Raw genomic sequence first — 20,284 nt, forward strand, 5'->3', positions numbered from 1 at the left:
ACTTCTGGTGTTCGTGTGTTATATAGTACAGTGATGTTGGCCACACCAGTACAGTTCTTGTAACGACCCAGGTCCACCGTTAGCAGATATTGTCCTTTTTGGACTTTCCCTTTCGGGCTTCCCCCCAAGGCTATAAAACGCGTCTACTAAGGGAAGGTTTCCACACTCTTATAAATGGTGGTTTGTTCTCCTCTCCAACTAATATGGGACATCATAGTTGTGCAAATTAGGGTTTGCTTTGAATATAACTAAAACCTGCTTGTGTATGGTATTCCTGTATCATATTTGTATTTGCCACACCAGTACAGTTTTACAAATATTTTAATTTTTTTAAAAAAGTTAAAAAAAATGTTTTTTTTTATTTTTTAAATAAAAAAAAAAGCAAGAAATAAATTAGTAACCGAAAAATAACTGTAAGAATGTTTTTTTTTTTTAATATTAAAAAAATTAAATTTAAAGGGTTTTTTTTAATTATTATTATTAATTTAGAATTATATTAGATAAATTATGAAATTATAATGGAAAGTGAAAAGCATTAAAGCGTGTGCAGTGGTGGAGGGTATAATTGTTAAAAGAAACTCATAACCCGATGCCAATTGTGGGCAACATCAGAAACTTCATTCTCTACACGCGTTGAGTCGAGTCCTTTCAGTCCTTATCAGTTTCATTTCCTTCGCAATAATAAGAACAGCAAAAGAACACCCAAAATCCGAATCATTTTTGTTAATTCCATCCCTTTTTTGCAATTCTGCTGATTGTAATATACTTCAACTTCAACTTCAACTTCCCCACATAAAAGAGTAGACGACAGATCGTATTTCGCGACTCTGGGAGTTACTTCACAACCATTTTCCTCTCTTTTTCCTCCCTCCGATTCCTTTCTCTCACTTGTTTTCTTCGAATCTCACACCATTTTCCCTTGTTTTTCTCTCTTTTCTTCTTTGCGACGCTACCCATCTCTCTGAATTTCCCATTTCGATGAAATCAGTTCGATTCGAAGGTATTTTCTTACTTGTAAGGTCAATTCTGTTGATACCCAGTTTGTATTTTCTGAATGGATGAGGAAGATACTCGTTTCTGCTTTGTTTACTGTTGATCTGTTTTCTGGGTTTGGTTTGTTCTTGTTCTGAATGATTTGGTATAGAAATCTGTGACCCATTTGGCTGGATTTTGTGTTTTTTTGCTTGTTCTTTGTGCTGATTTTTAGGAAATTGATGGTTTGAACTTCAGATGTTGATTGTTATGCTTGAGAATTTCGTGAAAATAAGATGCAGATCAAGTGTTTGATGAATTGTCAAAGAAGCTGGTGTGAAATCTGAGTGATGTTATGATAATTCATGCTTTTGGAGAAGAAATGAACTGTTGTTCTTCTTTCCCTGAAGATGATTTGCTCTTTCTACAGTGAGTTTTCTCTCTTATGAATCTTCTTTTTGCAGGGCTGTAATGGATTAAGCTATTGGATTGACAATTGGGAAGCAAAAAGGAGGAGATGAAAGGGGAGTCATCTGGGTTGATTATTGGGATTTCAATAGGAGTTGTGATTGGTGTTCTTTTGGCGATTTTGGCTCTCTTTTGCTTTCGGTATCAGCGGAAACGTTCACAGATAGGAAATAGCAGTTCCCGGAGGGCGACGATGATTCCTATCCGGGTCAATGGTGCTGATTCGTGCACTATACTATCAGACTCAACCTTAGCTCCAGAGTCTCCTGTTAAATCTGGCCATAATGGCATGTCTCACTGGCTTGATGGATTGAGGAAAAGTAACGTGGTAGCAGCTTCTGGGATACTTGAGTATTCTTACAGGTGTGTTATCGAAACTTCGTCGTGACATGTTTGGTGAACGATCTTTTTTTATCTCGTTATCGTGTAGGATAAAGAGTGGCTTGGTAGGACCTTAGAGTTTCGTTTAATTCTTGGATATGGCAGGGATCTGCAAAAAGCTACATCCAATTTCACGACTGTAATAGGACAAGGAGCGTTCGGTCCTGTTTATAGAGCTCAAATGGCTAGTGGTGAAACGGTTGCGGTTAAGGTGCTTGCAACTGATTCCAAACAAGGGGAGAAGGAGTTCCAAACAGAGGTGATCATTATTCTTTTCAAATGTTATTGACTAAAACCATTGAGTTCAGCAGATTATTTATTCTGATTCATGAGACATATCTTCTTCTTGATGCTTTTTATATATCTGATCCATCCATTTAACGTTATTCGGTTTACTAGGTTATACTACTCGGAAGGTTGCATCATAGGAACCTCGTAAATTTGGTTGGATACTGTGCCGAAAAAAACCAACACATACTTGTATATGTATATATGAGCAAAGGAAGCTTGGCTTCTCACTTATACGGTAAGAAATCGAACATGTCGTACAAGCATTAGTTAACTTATTGCAGAATGTGTTAAACATAGTAGTCAATAAAGGTTGTGTAAATACTAAAGGGCAGAGAGAATGGATTCACGCTATTGTGGCCACCTTCCTAAGATTTAATACCTACAAGCGACCTTAATAACTAAATGTAGTAAGGTTACCGTAAAGCCAAAGTCCACCGCTAGCAGATATTGTCCTCTTTGGGCTTTCCTTTCTGGACTTCCTCTCAAGGTTTTTAAAACGCCTACTAGGGAGAGTTTCCACAAGGAATGCTTCGTTCCCCTCTCCAACCGATGTAGGATCTCACAATTCACCCCCCTCGAGGGCCCATCGTTCTCGCTAGCACACTGCCCGGTGTCTAGCTCTAATATCTTTTGTAATAGCCCAAGCCCACCGCTAGTAGATATTGTCCTCTTTGGACTTTCCCTTCTGCGCTTCCCCTCAAGGTTTTCAAAATGCGTCTTTTAGGAAGAGGTTTTCACACCCTTATAAGGAATGCTTCGTTTTCCTCTCTAACCGATGTGGGATCTCACAGTTAAAACGGTTGGCCTGTGAGATTTGACGAAGTGCGTAGAAGCTAGTCTGGATACTCCTGGATAAAAAAAAATGAAGAAGAAGAAGCAAACATAGAGTTTTGTAACATCTTTCTTGAATGGGGACGTCTCCTTTATGAAGGAACATCTTCTTTTGGTTAAAATGATGATACATTGACTTCTTCATCTGTTTCTTGGAACCTGATACACACTGTTCGGTTTGCTAGGGGTGAAGAATGAACCACTGAGCTGGGAACTGCGGGTTCGTGTGGCATTAGATGTTGCACGGGGACTGGAATATCTCCATGATGGTGTAAGCTAAGATATAACCTTGATGGACACTGGGATTACTAGCTTCTTCAACCATATATTTCATTCATGTGGTGTTTTTGTGACATTACTGCAGGCAGTTCCACCAGTAATACACCGTGATATCAAGTCTGCAAATATTTTGTTGGATGATTCCATGAGAGCTAGGGTATGTTTTCCCCTTTAATTTGTGGAAACTTTATGCAGAAAGAGTCCATTGTAAGAGCATCTAATCGATATTTGTTTATTCTTTTTGTCTGCTTACTCTTGATCAAGCCAGGTTGCCGATTTCGGGCTTTCTAGAGAAGAGATGGTCGATAAACATGTATCCAATATTCGTGGAACTTTTGGGTACCTAGATCCTGAATATATATCTACAAGAAAATTCACGAAGAAAAGCGATGTTTACAGTTTCGGAGTATTGCTTTTCGAGCTTATAGCTGGCAGAAACCCGCAGCAAGGCCTTATGGAGTATGTCGAACTTGTAAGTTCTCTCTCTTCTCATCGTCATCACTGGTACTTTCGACCAAAAAAGTTATTTTATGACTCCGTTCTTGAATGGAAACTTTTTATAAAACAAAAGGCTGGTTTCGACTCCAAGTTAAGGCCATAATTACAATAACTTTTCGAGTTCTTTTCGAAATACGCTCGTGTACTTTCACAATCCCCAACTTATATGTATTTTCATTATGAGATGTTTAGGCAGCCATGACTTCAGATGGGAAAGTTGGGTGGGAAGAAATCATGGACGACCGTTTAGATGGAAACTTTAATATACAAGAGCTGAATGAAGTTGCAGCTCTAGCATATAGGTGTGTCAACCGTAGCCCCCGAAAACGACCTACCATGAGAGACACCGTACAAGTTATCTCACGTATTATTAACCTGAGGCTCGAACACAAGCACCATAGAAAATCTCTGTCAGCCACGACAGATGAAGTAACTGTCGATATCGACCACGTCTCCGAGCACTTTAGAAAGGATTCAATGGACAGTGCTTCGGATACCAATGAACTTTAGACCATAGCTTCCCTTTTTGGTGGTTTTTCTCTTGATTGTTTGTCTTGTAGTTCATATTCTCTTTGATCTTGTGTATGATAGTTGATTCTTTCACTCTTTTAATGACTGAAATTTTGTACATTACTGAATATAGAAAACTTTGTAAAGTTTCTTCACTGTAATGACCCACAATTGTTACAAGAACTCTCCTCGAGTAGTTTGTGAATGAAAATATCGAAATATTGTTACGACCTTACTTGAACAGGAAACGTTCTTAGGTTGTACAACTGTGTGTCGTTCCGTTCTAGGAAAGCGACAAATATTGTTTCTTTTTGTCCCTTTCCTGTGAGCTGCAGGTAGTTCTTAGAGAAACAATCATCTTCTTCTCTAGTGTTCTTGTCCATAAAAATCTACCTCCGCCATTAATGATCAATGTGGACTTTTCTGAGAGCGAGCGCCAATCACGGCGACGACTGAGAGAGTTTCAGCGCAGTTAAGAACAACAACCTCTGTGAAACTGATTATAGGTGTTGGAGAATAAATGACTCTTGAGCAGCAGACATTTCCTAGCTGCAATCACACCTAGAACTAGCTTGATCTTCTTCTCGATCTCTTCGATTTCGTTAGCTTATACGAATCTTACTGATATGAGATCGAGTTACTCACATTGACAGTAGGAAAAACGTCGAAAAGTCGGTTTCGTAAGTGTAGAGAAAGTCCTCGTCCCTTGAGTAACAGGGAACTTCCTTGTCGTCTATGAAATCGACATTGCTACGACAAGTGGAGCTCTCCCCACACGAGTCAGCCAAAAGTTTCAAATTTTGAATTCGGGTTCATCTACTCTCAAACCAACCCCATTCAAACATTTAAGACTCATTCAATATCTACTGTCCAAGAAATCTATCATCTTTAAAAGCTGTACTGTTCTGATGCATCAGTAAAAGTAAATGCTCTGTTCTGATACAAACTCAACACCAAATTCTGTTCATGGTTTGAAAATTACAACAAAACAAGGAAGCAAAGCTCTATGATTAAGCAAATAAAGCTCTTGAATGTTGGAATGTAATCCCACTTTGCCAGCCAAAGAATCAAACCCTGTTTGCCCAACAATATCTTGTATGTTCTCCAATGGCCTATGAACTCTCCCAGCTATCACTCTACAGATTATCAATGCTTTCTTCACCGAGCTTTCGTTCTCCGTTTCGACGGTTTCAAAAGCTTTTCCGCTCGTTGAAGTCGTAAAAACTCCTACTTCTTTCATATCCTTCTTTTCTGAGAAACCATTCCTTATGATTCTGCAGACATTGCATTTCTGTGATATGCAGAGGCTGGTGGAACCATTTAGTCCAAGCGAGCAGGCTAACGTTGTCCCGAAAAACCTCAATAGCTCGTTCCCATCGACGAGGCATCGAGGGTGTTTCTTTGAGAGCTTGCTTGCTTTGATCTTCACTGTTTCTCTGTATTCTTCAAATCCTGCTAATGTTTTCTGCATATTGTGAACTTTGAAAACTCGTTCGATTCGGTTTCCATTGTTCTCCGACTTTGAAAAGTTCGTTTGACATATCATTTCGACGATTTTCCTCGATGAATCGCTCTCTACAAGCTCAGTAACTGAGAAAAAAGAATGAAACAAGCAACTCCATGAAGGCTTGAACTCAAAACAAGAAAAACATTGAATGAACTATGTGTAAGAACATCTATCTAACCAGCATGCTTGGAGAGATGGTGACACTCAGCAGCCTCCAGTTTGTAGAACTGTTCTCCACATTTATGGCAAGTAACTGCCGAGAACGTGTTATCGCTCGACTTGGTTAGCGGAGAGAACCTTCTGCTTGTATGAACTTCCCTACCCCCCTTAAATTTTGCAGTACTCCCAGCTGGAGAGGCATCCATATAAGATAAAGGAGAAGGAAGCTTTCTTGCAGAAGTCATGGAGTTGGAGTTGATAGCAAAGTTCTCCCCCGGACCGGGAGTTCCGGGCCTAAGAGTACCAAAAAACGGCGAATCTCCGCCCCCACCTCCTCCAAAGCCAGAATTTCCCACACCCTCTAAGTGGAAGCCACCAAAACCAGTGATCTTGAGCTCACACTTGGAGTTGCTGAGTATTACTTCATGAGCAATCGGGTTGAGAAACTCGCTGCTACCGATCGATCTCGGGCTACAAATCGGTGGATTCTCCATGTGTCTCTTGCTTCCATGGATGACATCTTTGAGATTTGCTATGGACCTTGAACAGCCTGATCTTCCAGAAGAACACCCTGACTTATTGGCTGCTTTCTTGGTTGTGATTGTGTTGAGTTGTTTCCTGCTCTTTGGATCATAGACTTCTGATGGCTCTGGTTTGCAGGGGAAGGACTTTTTCAAAGAAAACCAAACTGTTGGCATTTTTCTCCAAACTTCAAAAACTTTCATATCATTACATTATCCGTCCCCATTTTACGGTCCTCCGCGTCTCAAAGTCCAACCGCTAAGCTCTCGAGGCAGCAGTTTCAGACCAAAACATGTCGAGAAGACGACGACAACGACGGAGGAAACAGAGCAGCTCTGGTAGAGAACAGAGAGAGATGAAGAGGAAAACAGATATATATAGAAAACAAAGACTTTTTTGATTGTGTTAAGTTGTTGAAGAAAGATGCTCTGTTTGTTGGGAGGATGAGTGAATTCAAGCATTCAGCTCTGTCCGGTGATAATGAGGAAGCAAAACACTATTGTGTTCATTCACGTGTTGGGCTTGTTAAATGAACACGACTCTCAGCCGACGTGGGACTTTCATCCACCAACACCTCCCCTCAAACAAAAAACGCCTCACCTTAATCGAGGTTCGACTCCTTTTCTTTTGGAGTCCTTTGTTCGATATTTAAGGATTCTACTAGCATGGTTAAGTTAAAGACATGGTTCTGATACCATGTTAAATGAACACGACTCTCCACAATGGTATGATATTGTCCACTTTGAGCATAAGCTCTCGTGACTTTGTTTTGGGCTTCTCCAAAATGACTCCTACCAACGAAGATAGTATTATTTGATTATAAACTCATGATCATTCCCTAAATTAGTTAGGTGGAAATTTCATCCACCAACCCCGATTTTAGCTGTTGGGATGGTCCATATACTTTCTTGTTGATTTTTTTTTTTTTTTTTTTTTAATTTCTAAAAATTCATAGATATGTGTTTTTTTAAAGAATTAATTAGAAAAATAAATAAAATTTTTGTAATATTTGGGAGCGTACTTTGTCTACAAAAATACTCTTATCACAATCGCACTTTGATGGCGCGGACTTGCGATGGTGTAGCACTACTCCCTTCCCAGCAACAAGTGAGTTAAGCCTATTCGTTTTTCCGTCGCCTACGGCCAAGTGACATATGCTCGAGCCTCTAACCCCGGTTCGAGAATGAAGTTTTAAAAAATGAGGCAGAAAGTTTTTGAAACAAGATTTGAGAAATTGAAACAAGATAATAAATTTCATGGGTATTATACATAATAATAATAATAATAATAATAATAATAATTGAAATTATATAATACCATATAATTTCATAGGTAAAACAAGATTTTACGTTATAAAAACTTTTTATAACGTTTCTTTTTAAGTTATGCATGTTAATATTACTTTTAGAAGTTAACCAGTATTTTGAAACGTGGTATTAACAATAAAAATATTGTTTTATTTATTGTTGAACAGGAAAGAGATAGAAAGTGAGGAGATATTTTTTTCCCACTAAATGGGGACGGGGACGGGGACGGGGACCGAGATGGGGAAGACCTCCTAACCTCATCCCACCCCCGTGGACATCTATAAAAGCCAATAAGAGTATTATTCAACGGCGATTAGCATCTTTTTTTTTTTTTTTTTCATGAGGTCAAAGATTCAAAATTCGATATCGAGATACCACTTAAATAACAGAGATCAGAGGGTCAACACAATTTATTTAAAATAAATGTTTTCAAATTTTTTAAGAAAATATTTGAATTTCTCTAATTTATATTAATATTAAATTGCTAAATATCATGTCACATAAATTTGCTAATTATAATTGAAAATAATTAAAATATAAGAAATTAAATTTAAAACTTAATATTAGAGACTAAAATTTTAAAAATTCACTAAATAAAGGAAACTATAAATAAATACATATTTTCACGATTTAATTTAATTTTAAAATTTAAAAATTCGTAAATAATTTTTAATTGAAAAATTCTCATAAATAAATAGTTTAATAAATTATATGAATTAATTAGGACTAAATTATAATTTTTAAATTTGTAATTAATTTTTTTAATTAATTATGAAAAAAGGGAAAAAAAAAATGGAGGGACCATCCCGCCAATTCACTCAAGACGCTGACGTAACCATTCAATCGCGCCATCTAGTACGAAAATCGAATCCCAAATCAGATCTGGACCGTGCCATCACTCATCCATCCGACGGCCACAAATCTCGATCCGCGTACTCAGCTTTCATTGGCTCATATCGCAAGACTCATCTCACTATATATACCAAATACTGTCCGCCATCTTTCGTGTTTATTTATCGTTCTCTCTCTCGCGTCCTCGCCGGAAAATCGCCTCCAATTTTCTCTGCTTAGGTTTTCTTTGTCTTTTCCGTCCAACCGATCTCATTCAATGGCCGGCAGAGGAAAAACCCTTGGATCTGGAGCCGCCAAGAAGGCTACCTCGAGGAGTAGTAAAGCCGGGTTGCAGTTTCCCGTCGGTCGTATTGCTCGTTTCCTCAAGGCCGGCAAGTACGCCGAGCGTGTTGGTGCCGGTGCCCCTGTCTACCTCGCCGCCGTCCTTGAATACCTTGCCGCTGAGGTATGTTAATTAATTGAAAGTTATTTTCAATTTGATGTGGGGTTTTCTGGATTGAATTCTCCTCGTGGATCTAGGGTTTCGAAATTTTCCCCAATTGGCTTCCTCTTTCTTAAATGCCCCCTAACCTTTTGAGAATTTTGATTGATTTTATTATTTTTGCGATTAACTCGAGGGGTTTCTGATTTTTAGGTTTTGGAACTCGCTGGAAACGCTGCTAGGGATAACAAGAAGACGCGTATTGTTCCTCGTCATATTCAGCTTGCTGTACGTAACGATGAGGAGTTGAGCAAGCTTTTGGGGGATGTGACTATTGCTAATGGTGGTGTTATGCCCAACATTCACAATTTGCTTCTGCCCAAGAAAACAGGAACTTCATCAAAGAACGCCGGTGGTGATGATGAACCCTAGATTTGTTTGTAATAGAAAAGGGAATGGAACTGAATCATTGAATGTTGATGACATGTGTCTCTGGTCAAGATAGTGCTCTTCTTACTTTGTTAGATTTTTCAATTTTCGTTTCTCTTTTTTCGACATCTATTATTTTCCTTAGGTTAAAGATCTTTTGCTTATGGAATTTGTAAAAGTCCCAAGGAGTAGTGCTAGAATTTCACCTAGTGTTGTGAATATCATCATCATCATCTATTAATATCACCGCCTACTTTTTGTTCATCCTGTAGATGATGCATTTTTATTCTGGGTTTTCATAACTTTGGTTTTGTGAATTATCCCTTAAGAATGAGTTGAAATTTGAATCAAGCCAAGCTTTCTCCCTTCCTGTTTTGTCTAGTGGTGGTGAAATATTTTGCTGCTGTTCTTGTTCGCAGGTTCTTTTAGGTGGTTGTTTCTCTGATATTAGGGATATTATGGATCACTTAGTTCTTATTTCGATAACTGAATAGATTGTGTGTGCCAACTTATTATGGTAATTTTTTGTGGTTTGTGATGTGCCATTTTTGATGTTTTGAACTTTGGATAATGTCTTTAGACAGCCACTTCTAGAATGGTTGTTTGGGTAATCTAGAATGGTATCATTATATTAGGAAGGAGAGGAAATGTGAATTTATGGAGTATATATGAATTACTTTGCTCTATTTAGAGAAAAAGGTATTTGTTTTCATGTTATATATGTTCCTAGGGCTAAGTTTTGGAAGAGTGCAATTTTAGGGATGTTAGGCTTAAATGGTAAGTGCATTGGGATTCTCCTGAAATACTGGATTTCAATGTTCTATTTTTTCTAATAATTTTTGTTCATTGAATGGAAGTATTATAGGAGATTCAAATTATAGGCTGTATGTGTGATTTCTGGATGAGTTGAATTTGTATTAGGTGCTTTTCATGGATGCAGACGAGTATTTGCTGGCTCATAGCCACGTCTTTCCATACCCCTCTAACCCTTCCGATCATTAAATATTATCTTAGGCTATCTAGCATAAGACAATTGCTGCTAACGGTGAGTTTGGGTATCACGACTCTCATGGGTTTGCTTGAGATAGTATTTCCCCACTTATAAACTCATGATCTTCCACTAAATTAACTAATGTGGAACTCACTCACTCCTAATAATCCTCAACCGTTACATGTATCGTTACATGTATTATGATGTATTATTGAGCTGCTTCATCTTCGCATGTTTGTTGAACAAAGAAATTGAACAAAGAAAAAGAAAAATCGACAAGTTTATTGAACATAATATATTGGAGTCCCATATTGAAGAGAAACATATGAAGAGAAACATATTAAGGCTTGCAAACATGAGGGATTACCTCCTACTACCTACTGCCTCTAAGAAGAGTTTTGAGGCCAAAAGACAAGTTTAGTTAAAATAACAAGTGGAGAAGCCTTCTTTAATGTTGAGATTTTGGGGAGTTGACAACAAAAAAGAAGAGAGACATATTTAACTGATAGTCTGATACTCTGGTAACACAATCTACATCTACAAACTCTATGTTGTTGAATGCTCCAACTGCCAAAAACGTCAAAACTAAGTTCTTTTTACAAATGAATGAAGAAGGGTGAATGAAAAATAAAAGTCAAAGTCTAAGTCTAAGTGCATTCTGAGCACATTGTGGCAATTCATGGAGCTTCTTCTTCTTACTGCTACATATCTTGCCTATGACCAAAAGGAGCCTAACAATTATCAAGGCTGGGCACCTTTTCAGCTGATTAACCTATGGACTCTCCTCGTCTGAACTTGAGTCACTGATCCTACGATCAGTAATTGCTGGGAAGATCAGTTGATTCAGATCGGCAGAAGGCGTGTGTCGTAGATCAGGGGGACGAACAGGGGGAGGAGCAGCGGGAACTGGAGTTGAAGGGGGAGGAGGAGCAGAAGAAACTGGAGTTGAAGGGGGAGGAGGGGCAGAGGGAGCTGGAGTTGAAGGGGGAGGCGGAGCAGAGGGAGCTGGAGTTGAAGGGGGAGGAGGAGCAGAGGGAGCTGTTGTTGAAGGGGGAGGCGGAGCAGAGGGAGCTCGAGTTGAAGGGGGAGGCGGAGCAGAGGGAGCTGGAGTTGAAGGGGGAGGAGGAGCAGAGGGAGCTCGAGTTGAAGGGGGAGGCGGAGCAGAGGGAACTGGAGTTGAAGGGGGAGGAGGAGCAGAGGGAACTGGAGTTGAAGGGGGAAGATCAGCGGGAGGAACAGGGGGAACTGGAGTTGAAGGGGGAAGATCAGCAGGAGGTACGGGGGGACGATCAGAGGGAAGATCAGAGGCAACTGGTGTTGAAGGGGGAAGATCAGCGGGAGGAACGGGGGGACGATCAGCGGGAGGAACAGGGGGAAGATCAGCAGGAGGATCAGAGGGAACTGGAGTTGAAGGGGGGTGATTGCTATCAGAAGATGCTGCCTGTTTTTGTACCTTCACCTGCTTCTTCTGTGCATCCTTTATTTCTCGACATGTTTTATCTATCATTACCAAGAAATCTCGCACTATTACGAACAACCGTAAGCCCTCGTCCTTCCCTGCATTTCCATGGAAGTAGTCACCTGTGTTTTTCACCATTTCCATGATTTTTTTTTCTTCTGCCAAGAGGGCCATGATAGAAACCTCAGCATTCTGCAAAAAGCTTTTCAGGGTTTCGTGAAACTGACTCTCCTCACCTAAACCCTGCATGTCTTTGTTCAGAAAGTCTCTTGATTTTAAGAGTGCATGCCCAAGTTTGGAAACAGTTCCAGTTAAGGCATCAGCATCTATGGTTGCTGCTTTCTTCACATTCTGAAGTTCACCACTTAACCCTGAGACGACCTCAAGACCAAGGGTACGGTAATGCTCTTCCACATCGTCAGGCGTTTCATCCAGCAGATCATTTGATGTGGTGCTCGAGGAGCTATGGCTTCCTGTGGCGTTCCGCGCAGCTCTTATCCCTTCTGTACGAATTATCTCCTGGACTACAAAGTGCAATAGCGTAGTCTTGCCATCTTTTCCTTTCACATCTGACAATTTTAAAAGAGTGTCCAATTTGAATGCTTGTGCACCACCTCGAAAAGTTCCATCGTTCATCCGGTTTCCCGTCTTAAGAACAGCTTCTAGAAGTTTGAGGAACAGCCTGCTGCTCCGAAGTTCCTTGCAAGCAATCTAAGATGAATCCACAATTAGTCAGGAGGAAGTTCCGAGATGGAGGGAAATCAAACTTGTTTAATGCAACAGAACTTTCATTTCATAATGTATCTGTATTTCTACATCATATTTAGACAAATTTGAGAGTATGAATATACGAAATAAGATGAACAAAGATTCTGACTTTGTAGTTGGAGAACATCCATCGTGTGCATCAATTATTTTCCAGCAGAGCTAAACAAATCTAACATGGTAAGCCGAAATTCATTCTACAGCTTGTAGATGGATAAAAGACTATGGGGGCAGAGACAAGTAAATGGAATAGGTTCAATGACAAGTGTAAATCTAAGTTATATACTGTGTTCATCTTGCCCACTTTGCATGATGTCCTTGTTGAAATTGAATTACTCCCTATTCAACTGCTTTCTTAATTGCTCAGACTTACAAACTCCGTGAATAGCTTCATTAGAATACTACTTATCAGAAAACACCTGGCTATCATGGCAACAAGACTCAGTTACCTATCAGTCGCTCAAATTTTCATGCAGAACTAACTAGCGGCTTTAGAATTGTTCATAATGAGCTAACCATGATGTTGGGAGTTCTAAGTACTAAAAGGTAATAGGGTGGCAAGTGTTCTACCTCCAAGTTAACAAAGGACTCCTTAGTGATGGTGATGTCCTCCTGGAGAGTGCCCATGAAAAGCAGCGATTCCAACCTTTTGAAAGCAAATGGGATATCAACCAAACTTTTAAGGAAACGCTCGGCATTTCCAAGTTGAGTAAGTTCCCCACTAAACAGTCTAAGCTTGAGTTCTTCTTCTGGTGTTGGTGCCATCCTCAGTAAGTTTTCAAGAAGTTCGGCAGGAAGTTCAGCTCCTGATCCAACCAAGACAGGTCAGAATATGCTCAAGATCATATCATGAAAATGTAAAATGCGCAGAAATGGCTGCTGAAAAAAGGCAACATATCTATACATTATGTAAATGACAGGGACACGTTTTTGTTCAATAACAATGACACTAACAGTAATGATCTCTCCGTATAGAGAAATGTTCGATTACCTTATTTAGAATGATGATACACCCATGCCGCATAAAAACATATATTTTTGGTTACCTTTTAACAAGAGTGTCAACTAGAATTCTTATTTGGGAAAAGAAATATCGATTAGAATCATTGTTGAGAAAAATTTGGCACAGAAACGGATGCAAACAAATGTTAACAACTACTTCTCCATATTTACATCAGAGATTTACCAGGGAATAATGACCTTCCATCACCCAGAAAAGAGAAAATATAGCTGATTGCAAATAAAGACACGTTTTATATGGAAAGGGAAATGCATACTTTCATCATTGTTCAATGTATAGGTTCCCTAGAACAATCCCTCATTCACAATTTGCTCAACAAAGATGGGGGAAGGGGAAAAATATATTTGAGCGTAAGCAAGTAGACATCAGCAATTTCAGAAGTACCATTCTATTAATCTGAGCCTGTGCTCAAAAGGATAAATTCCGAGTTCTTATACTTAATGCCACACAATGGTTGTGAAAGTAAGATCTTCTGAAGCAAGACCATACTTGCATGTTTCCAGCATTGTCATGTTGGACTTTCTATCACATGAGGAAATTAACATGTTACGCCAATGAAATAGATGATTTTGAGTGTTGTATTGGATATTTAGCAAATTGAGAGTTTGATCATTCTCCAGACCATTTAGCAAATTGATTCTCAACCTATGTCTAGGAGTATTGTCTTAGATATGCCTGCTTTCTTGTCTTTTTTTAATCATTCAACGAGCTAGAAAATGAAAGGTTGCTACCATTTATAGGTTTAACATGCTCTCTAGAGCCCATTTCCGGGAACCATGTTCTTTGGATCTCAACCAGCCTATCTCCTGAAGTTTTTGGGTGTGGAGCAACTTCCCTCAGCTACTTCATCAGAAAAGATCACGTTTCTTAACATCTATTGTAAATTAACACCCCATAGGAGTATCAGGCATATTGCTTCTAGTTCAACCAAATTCTCCACTTTTGGGACAGACAATCAAATGTTGAAGAGAATGAAGTGCATGCCTCCATTCAGGCGTTTCTCTTTATGTCTTCTTAAGAAGATGCAAGAAAGTCAATATCAGGTAAGATTACCTTCATGAAGCGCATCACAAACTTCTTCTTTTGTCACATTTAGTGCCCGCAAAAGAATGGACAAATTTTGTGCTTTCTTTGAATCAATGATCTGAATGAACTGGTGCGCAGGATCTTGTGATGATGCCTCCTTCTTTCCCTCACTTTTGTTTTTATCAACTGGTGTATATCCAAAAAGAGTTTCTATCATCTCCTCGTTGAATCTGTATTATTTAGATTACATGTTTTCAGCAACTAATATAATAATTTAAAGCAATGGTGATATAAAAGGAGTGGAACTAATAACATACTGGAAAGATCCTGCTTTTATCTGATGCCAGACCATGGAATCATCAGGGTTTGCAAGAACTTTGTCCCAGAAAAATGGTTTCAATTTGGCTTTGGGAACACCCGATTCGTCCATACCTTCATCATCACGTCCAAAAGGTCTTGGAGGTCGAGGTGGATTTACACCTTTGGGTGCTCCTGGAGGTGGTGGTCGAGGTGGACCACTACCACCACCACCTTTAGGAGGTGGTGGTGGGGGAGGGCCTGCTTTGTTGCCTGGTCCAGATGCTGGAGGTAGAGGGGGTCCAGGAGGGCGACCTGAACTTCCAGGAGGTCTTGGTGGTGGAGCACCAGGTGCAGGAGGTGGAGGAGGAGGAGAACTACTCATGCTGGATGGTGACTTAAAGGACGAAGGGGGCTCAGGAGGAAGGGGAGCAGCAGCCCTGCCAGGAGGCAGGGGAACAGTCTTGCCAGGAGGCAGGGGAACAGTCTTGCCAGGAGGCAGGGGAACAGTCCTGCCAGGAGGAAGGGGAATAGCCCTGCCAGGAGGGGGCTTCAGAGGTGGTATAATCTCTGAGTTGACTGGCACTGCTCCAGGAGGTAGTGGCACCAAGCCAGTAGTACCATCAGCCATATAAGTTGATTCAAAAGATGCGTTATTGGCAATTCCAGCATCTCCAAAAGCTGGATGTCCCTGCATTGAGGTATGTGCACCATCGGAGACAATGTGCAGGTTACCATCCAAAGATGGAGCTCTCTGGTGGTGATTCAAGTTAGATGCTTGATTGATGAGCACGTCTTCCTTAATAGAATTCCCAAAGGCAGAATACTTGGGCGAAGAACCTGAAAGGTCATGATTTAAATCAACATTAAGAAAACACCAAAAAATAATAATAATAATAAAAATAAAATCCATAACATGCTTGTGAGAACACAGAATAGAGTACTCACTTAAGCTCAAGCTTAGGAGAGGCCTTTCATGATTTTCATCATTTTGCTTCATTCTGGAAACACTCTTATTATAGCATAAAAAGAGCAAAGCTACAATAATAAAAGTCACTGTTGCTGTTATGACAACAGCTAAAATAACTGTTTGCTGATGATTAGATTTCTTTTCCTTTTGTCCACCTGTGCTAGAAGCTTTTCTTACAGGAGTTTCATCTCCTGAAGATTGACTTGAATTTCCAGAATCTGGTGGAAAAAATGGTTTTCTTTTAGGACGGGGCGGAGATACAGGATCTGAAGATTCAGGTGCCAGAGCGGGCTCTTCTTCAGCACTTCGAAGCCATCTAGAACTTAACTTCCTTCTAAAACTACCAGGCATAAAAAGCAATGACTCCAGATATCGGGTGTACCAAGCTTGAGAATTATAGTCTCTCCCGGAGACATGAAAATTCTTTCTTACACAATCTAAAAGAGCCTGCTTCATCTGGGGATGCATGGAACTTAGCATTCTGTTCGTTTTTTCTTTTGCAAGCGTTCGGCATTCGAAATTAATTCCATCTGTGCTTCTCGGTTTTTCTTCAGAGCACGAATCAGTACCATCTACATCTTCATTCAACTGAAAGAAATCCAAGTTGCACTTCACCAATAACAGCTCAGCCTGCAGCATGTTTTTGAAGTTAAAATAAGTTAACTTAAGAATAATATGCCATATGTGCAGATCTTAGGGCTAAAAAATCAGCCTAGAGACAGAAGCCACATAGTTATAGGAACAAATGAAAGGTCGAGATAGATATTTATCAAGAATAGAAGTTGAGAATTCTAAAACATATGTTTGATTGCTAACAGCTCTTTTATGTTGTAATCTACTCGTTTAAAAATGTTCGTAAGATTCTAACCAAAATTTTTAATAACAAAGAAAGTGGAAAGCTGTTTGGAAGCTATTTTAGAAAAAAGAAAAACATTGTTTATGTTCTCAAAAAATGTTTTAAGCTCTTGAGTAGTTAGTAAGGGTTAAGGTAAAGGTTATTAAACTGTAACAGCCCAAGCCCACCGCTAGTAGATATTATCCGCGTTGGCCCATTACGTAGTGCCGTCAGCCTCACGGTTTTAAAACGCATCTAATAGGGAAAGGTTTCCACACCCTTGTAAGGAATGCTTCGTTCCCCTGTTCCCCTCTCCAACTAACGGGGAATCTCACATAAACCGTTAGAAATACAACTAATCTATGAATTAATTTTAAAAAAGAAAACGTGTTTTCAATAAGTTCTTATTTTCAAAAGAGCTATAAGCAGCCTATAGTTCTTCAAAAATTCTTTCTCAGAGGAAAAATGGGGCTAGGATTTCAAACAAAACAAGAATATTATCTATACAACTCTTGCTTTTTAAACATACAAAGAGAGAAACAAATTTGTAATTGAGCGTATAAATGCACAAGTTTTTAACACATTGCGCTCTCATCTCTGTTCATTGTTCCAAATTCTTACCTCCATTAAAAGGGCTTATTATAAATTCAGCACAAACATGGTCAAGAACTTAAGAACAGTTATGTCCAAAACCAAACATAATAGCAGCAATCAATGAGCCTAAATATCATTCAAGAGTTGCAAAGATCAAAGAATTCAAGCAAAACTAGCCTTGAATCTAAAAAGAACAGTTAAGGAACAAGGTTTAAGATAAATGAAGCTAAATAAGATCATATCATAAACATAATTGCTCACCATCTCTATATTGATATCCCCAGTAATTGGGTCAGCTAGTTGGCTCAGAATCAGTTCCTCTTCCTCATGGCCCTTAAAGCAAGTTGCTAAAGAAGCACATATGAGAATCACAAAAACAACCAAACATCTCCTTTTTGCAATACCCATAAGTCGTTGAAATGTCATTATAACAGCATAATATCCTCACGGTTCCATCTTTCCCCAACCTCAAGTGAAAAAAACCATCCAAAACCAAGGTTCTTCAGAAACACGATTCCTCAAAATCCCGCAGCAAACCGAACAATAATTTCAGATAAAAATCGCAAAAACGAGCTGGACGACGATCAATCTCAACGATTCAAACAAATCCCATAAACACACAAGGGGAAAAAAGCTCAGAAAAGAAACAATCAGATAACGAAGCTAAGGAAATTCCAATTGCAAACCAAAATAATTGAGAAAAAGAGAGCGATAAAACCCCTTTTGAAAAGACGAAATGGAAATCAAAAGAGGGCGGAGTGGAAAGGCCGCCAATGGGTGTCCGATTCAGACCAGATCCACCAAAAGAAGGTCGAAGAATTCGCCGACGTTAGAAACATTTGACTAAATAACAATGCGTTGGAAAGAAGGCGTGATTCCGTTGTTGGAGAGGATTTTTGGAGAAAGCTGCTGCAGGAAGAAAGAGAATCATAATGAAATCAGACCACTTTCAATGGCGGTATATTGATTATTCCAGTCGTTTTCTCCTAAAACTCTCTCCACCTAAATCCGTGGAGAATTGAAATCAGACATTTCCATTCTTACCTGAAAATTTTCCAACCTAGTTCTTTTGCGATCCAATCTACGACTTTATTTGAAATCTTTACACTTTCTTTTTTAACACCTTACAACCCTATAATCTATACCGACTCCCAAAAACTTCATATCAAAAAATATATAATTTATTTTAAAAATACTCTCAAACTTTATAACAAATTTTTTAAATTTTTTAAATTTTTTTATTATCCATATATGGACGATAACTGTATATCTATTCTCTCCTATAATTTTAAGTGTATTGACGTTGAAAAATATGTTAATTTTTTTTTTTACCATTCATATACGTTAGATAAAAATATTTTTAAACTTTGTAAAAAAAATTTAAACGCGATAATAAAACTTTTGATAGTTTAAAAGACAATTGTCTAGACAGTATATTTTTTTTTATGGTATTTTATTAATTTAGTTTAATTTTTTCTTTTTTGTGGTTTGTTTTAATAATGTGTCAATAACTACTTACTCTATCTACATAAGTTAAATTATTTTTTATTAAATTTTTAATTATATAATTTTGTTATTAAAAATATTTAAATTTATAAGATATCAATATTAAAAAAATTATCAAACTAATTTTTTATAATATAATGTTTAACGAGTTGATGATAACATAAATGAGGAATTATTTCGCCTAAGTGGCTTAATTCGTCTAACAAATATTGTTAATTAATTATAAATAATATACATTTAACCTCAGCTAACTTTAATAGTCAATAATAAGGTTATATAATTAAATCGAAGATTTCAAAATAGTAGAAATTAAAAGACTAGAACGTGTTTTAACGTAACCGTCCAAATAAATAACAGATGGTCTTTACTCGATTACATATATTTTTTGAACACTGAAAGAATTTATTGTGGACGTTTCAAATATGAATCTATCTGGTCAATCACAGATAGAAACCATTTATCTGCACCTTATTTTATCTTCTTTTATTTTCGATCTTTCATCAAATTTATTTTCATCTAGTAAAAGTTTAGTGTTACAATTTTAATATTTGGGTAAAATTTTGCTCGTAATAATTTGCTGTCATATTTATTTCTTTAGTACAAAATTAAATTGTTCGCACCAAGCTCAATTTTTTTTTTATAAGAATGACCCATCAATAATGCGTAAAATCCTATGGTTTATACCATATTGTTACGTATAAAAATCTTGGTAATATTTTATCATAAGGTTTTCGCTAGGGAATTATTATTTCGATATTAATCATAAATTCAATTTTATATGATTAAATAAATACCATATCTTTTACTTCATAAATATTAATAAATTATTGTTTGAAAAATAAATAGTTTATTATATGTAATTTAGAATATGACCAGAATCACAATGGGGATGTAGCTCAGATGGTAGAGCGCTCGCTTAGCATGCGAGAGGTACGGGGATCGATACCCCGCATCTCCAATTTTTGCTTCATTTATTTTTATTGTGTTTTCAGAACTGGGATTTGGGCTTCAGTTTTGGGCTTGGGCCGGGTCCGATTTGTGTCGTCTTCGGCCCAATAAATATGAAATCATATATATATGTTTCTAAATAAAATTAATTAAATATATAAATAATATATCCCAAAAAAAGGCATTTTTGGGATCTTAGTGCCTAGTCATCATACAAGTAATTATTAATCTAATAATCGTTAATTAATCAAGACCTTGTAACTAATAAGGATGATGGTGATTATAATTACCCATTAAATTATTTAATTTTAAAAATTATTTTACTTTTTGTCCTCTCAATTTTGTTGTAATTATTATTTTTTTTTAATAAAAGAAACTCTTTATTGGTGCGGTGTCTGAAAACATGTACAAAAGGAAGACCATTTACGACTAGTGCTATGAACGA

General features: G+C 38.0%; 4 protein-coding genes and 1 non-coding gene across 9 annotated transcripts; 3 read left to right on the top strand and 2 right to left on the bottom strand.

The window, feature by feature from the left end:
- Nucleotides 1-596: 596 nt before the first annotated feature.
- Nucleotides 597-4,465, top strand: LOC111789198 (calcium/calmodulin-regulated receptor-like kinase 1). 5 transcript variants are annotated; one of them, XM_087121319.1, is made up of 9 exons: nt 597-1,000; nt 1,208-1,361; nt 1,437-1,803; nt 1,927-2,080; nt 2,221-2,347; nt 3,129-3,214; nt 3,308-3,379; nt 3,491-3,694; nt 3,913-4,465. In XM_087121319.1, exons 3-9 carry the CDS (start codon nt 1,490-1,492, stop codon nt 4,228-4,230), a joined length of 1,275 nt encoding a protein of 424 aa, XP_086977445.1. In that variant the 5' UTR covers nt 597-1,000; nt 1,208-1,361; nt 1,437-1,489; the 3' UTR covers nt 4,231-4,465. The 5 variants fall into 5 exon arrangements, with proteins under 5 accessions (XP_086977445.1, XP_086977446.1, XP_023525660.2 ...); XM_087121320.1 differs by having other exon boundaries at nt 1,208-1,306; XM_023669892.2 differs by having other exon boundaries at nt 1,231-1,361.
- Nucleotides 4,466-5,094: 629 nt separating this feature from the next.
- LOC111789197 (uncharacterized) lies at nt 5,095-7,037 on the bottom strand. Its single transcript, XM_023669889.2, has 2 exons — nt 5,916-7,037; nt 5,095-5,820 (listed from the first exon to the last, which is right to left on the bottom strand). The coding sequence occupies exons 1-2, from the start codon at nt 6,619-6,621 to the stop codon at nt 5,195-5,197; spliced, it is 1,332 nt and encodes a 443-aa protein (XP_023525657.2). The 5' UTR covers nt 6,622-7,037; the 3' UTR covers nt 5,095-5,194.
- Nucleotides 7,038-8,729: 1,692 nt separating this feature from the next.
- On the top strand, nt 8,730-9,691 carry LOC111785454 (histone H2A.6). Its single transcript, XM_023665849.2, has 2 exons — nt 8,730-9,022; nt 9,212-9,691. The coding sequence occupies exons 1-2, from the start codon at nt 8,834-8,836 to the stop codon at nt 9,428-9,430; spliced, it is 408 nt and encodes a 135-aa protein (XP_023521617.1). The 5' UTR covers nt 8,730-8,833; the 3' UTR covers nt 9,431-9,691.
- Nucleotides 9,692-10,669: 978 nt separating this feature from the next.
- LOC111788562 (formin-like protein 5) lies at nt 10,670-18,544 on the bottom strand. Its single transcript, XM_087121563.1, has 7 exons — nt 18,430-18,544; nt 17,647-18,294; nt 15,935-16,586; nt 15,007-15,826; nt 14,717-14,919; nt 13,213-13,448; nt 10,670-12,588 (listed from the first exon to the last, which is right to left on the bottom strand). The coding sequence occupies exons 2-7, from the start codon at nt 17,809-17,811 to the stop codon at nt 11,191-11,193; spliced, it is 3,474 nt and encodes a 1,157-aa protein (XP_086977689.1). The 5' UTR covers nt 17,812-18,294; nt 18,430-18,544; the 3' UTR covers nt 10,670-11,190.
- Nucleotides 18,545-19,776: 1,232 nt separating this feature from the next.
- Nucleotides 19,777-19,849, top strand: TRNAA-AGC (transfer RNA alanine (anticodon AGC)). The gene has a single exon. It is a non-coding gene; the product is annotated as a tRNA-Ala (tRNA).
- The last annotated feature ends 435 nt before the right edge of the window (nt 19,850-20,284 follow it).

The sequence above is a fragment of the Cucurbita pepo genome, chromosome 2, assembly GCF_057944985.1.
Source record: "Cucurbita pepo subsp. pepo isolate OVF chromosome 2, ASM5794498v1, whole genome shotgun sequence".
Lineage (NCBI taxonomy): Eukaryota > Viridiplantae > Streptophyta > Magnoliopsida > Cucurbitales > Cucurbitaceae > Cucurbita > Cucurbita pepo.

Excerpts from the sequence above, each read along its gene's own strand:
- LOC111789197 (XM_023669889.2), bottom strand. The coding sequence starts at position 6,621 with ATGAAAGTTTTTGAAGTTTGGAGAAAAATGCCAACAGTTTGGTTTTCT. Across the intron at positions 5,821-5,915 it reads CCATCTCTCCAAGCATGCTG|TTACTGAGCTTGTAGAGAGC; the intron begins GTTAGATAGATG and ends CTTTTTTCTCAG.
- LOC111785454 (XM_023665849.2), top strand. The coding sequence starts at position 8,834 with ATGGCCGGCAGAGGAAAAACCCTTGGATCTGGAGCCGCCAAGAAGGCT. Across the intron at positions 9,023-9,211 it reads TTGAATACCTTGCCGCTGAG|GTTTTGGAACTCGCTGGAAA; the intron begins GTATGTTAATTA and ends TCTGATTTTTAG.
- LOC111789198 (XM_087121319.1), top strand. The coding sequence starts at position 1,490 with ATGAAAGGGGAGTCATCTGGGTTGATTATTGGGATTTCAATAGGAGTT. Across the intron at positions 2,081-2,220 it reads AGAAGGAGTTCCAAACAGAG|GTTATACTACTCGGAAGGTT; the intron begins GTGATCATTATT and ends TCGGTTTACTAG. Across the intron at positions 3,215-3,307 it reads TGGAATATCTCCATGATGGT|GCAGTTCCACCAGTAATACA; the intron begins GTAAGCTAAGAT and ends ACATTACTGCAG.
- LOC111788562 (XM_087121563.1), bottom strand. The coding sequence starts at position 17,811 with ATGACATTTCAACGACTTATGGGTATTGCAAAAAGGAGATGTTTGGTT. Across the intron at positions 14,920-15,006 it reads ATAAAAGCAGGATCTTTCCA|ATTCAACGAGGAGATGATAG; the intron begins GTATGTTATTAG and ends TAAATAATACAG. Across the intron at positions 13,449-14,716 it reads TTGTGATGCGCTTCATGAAG|GAGCTGAACTTCCTGCCGAA; the intron begins GTAATCTTACCT and ends TGGTTGGATCAG.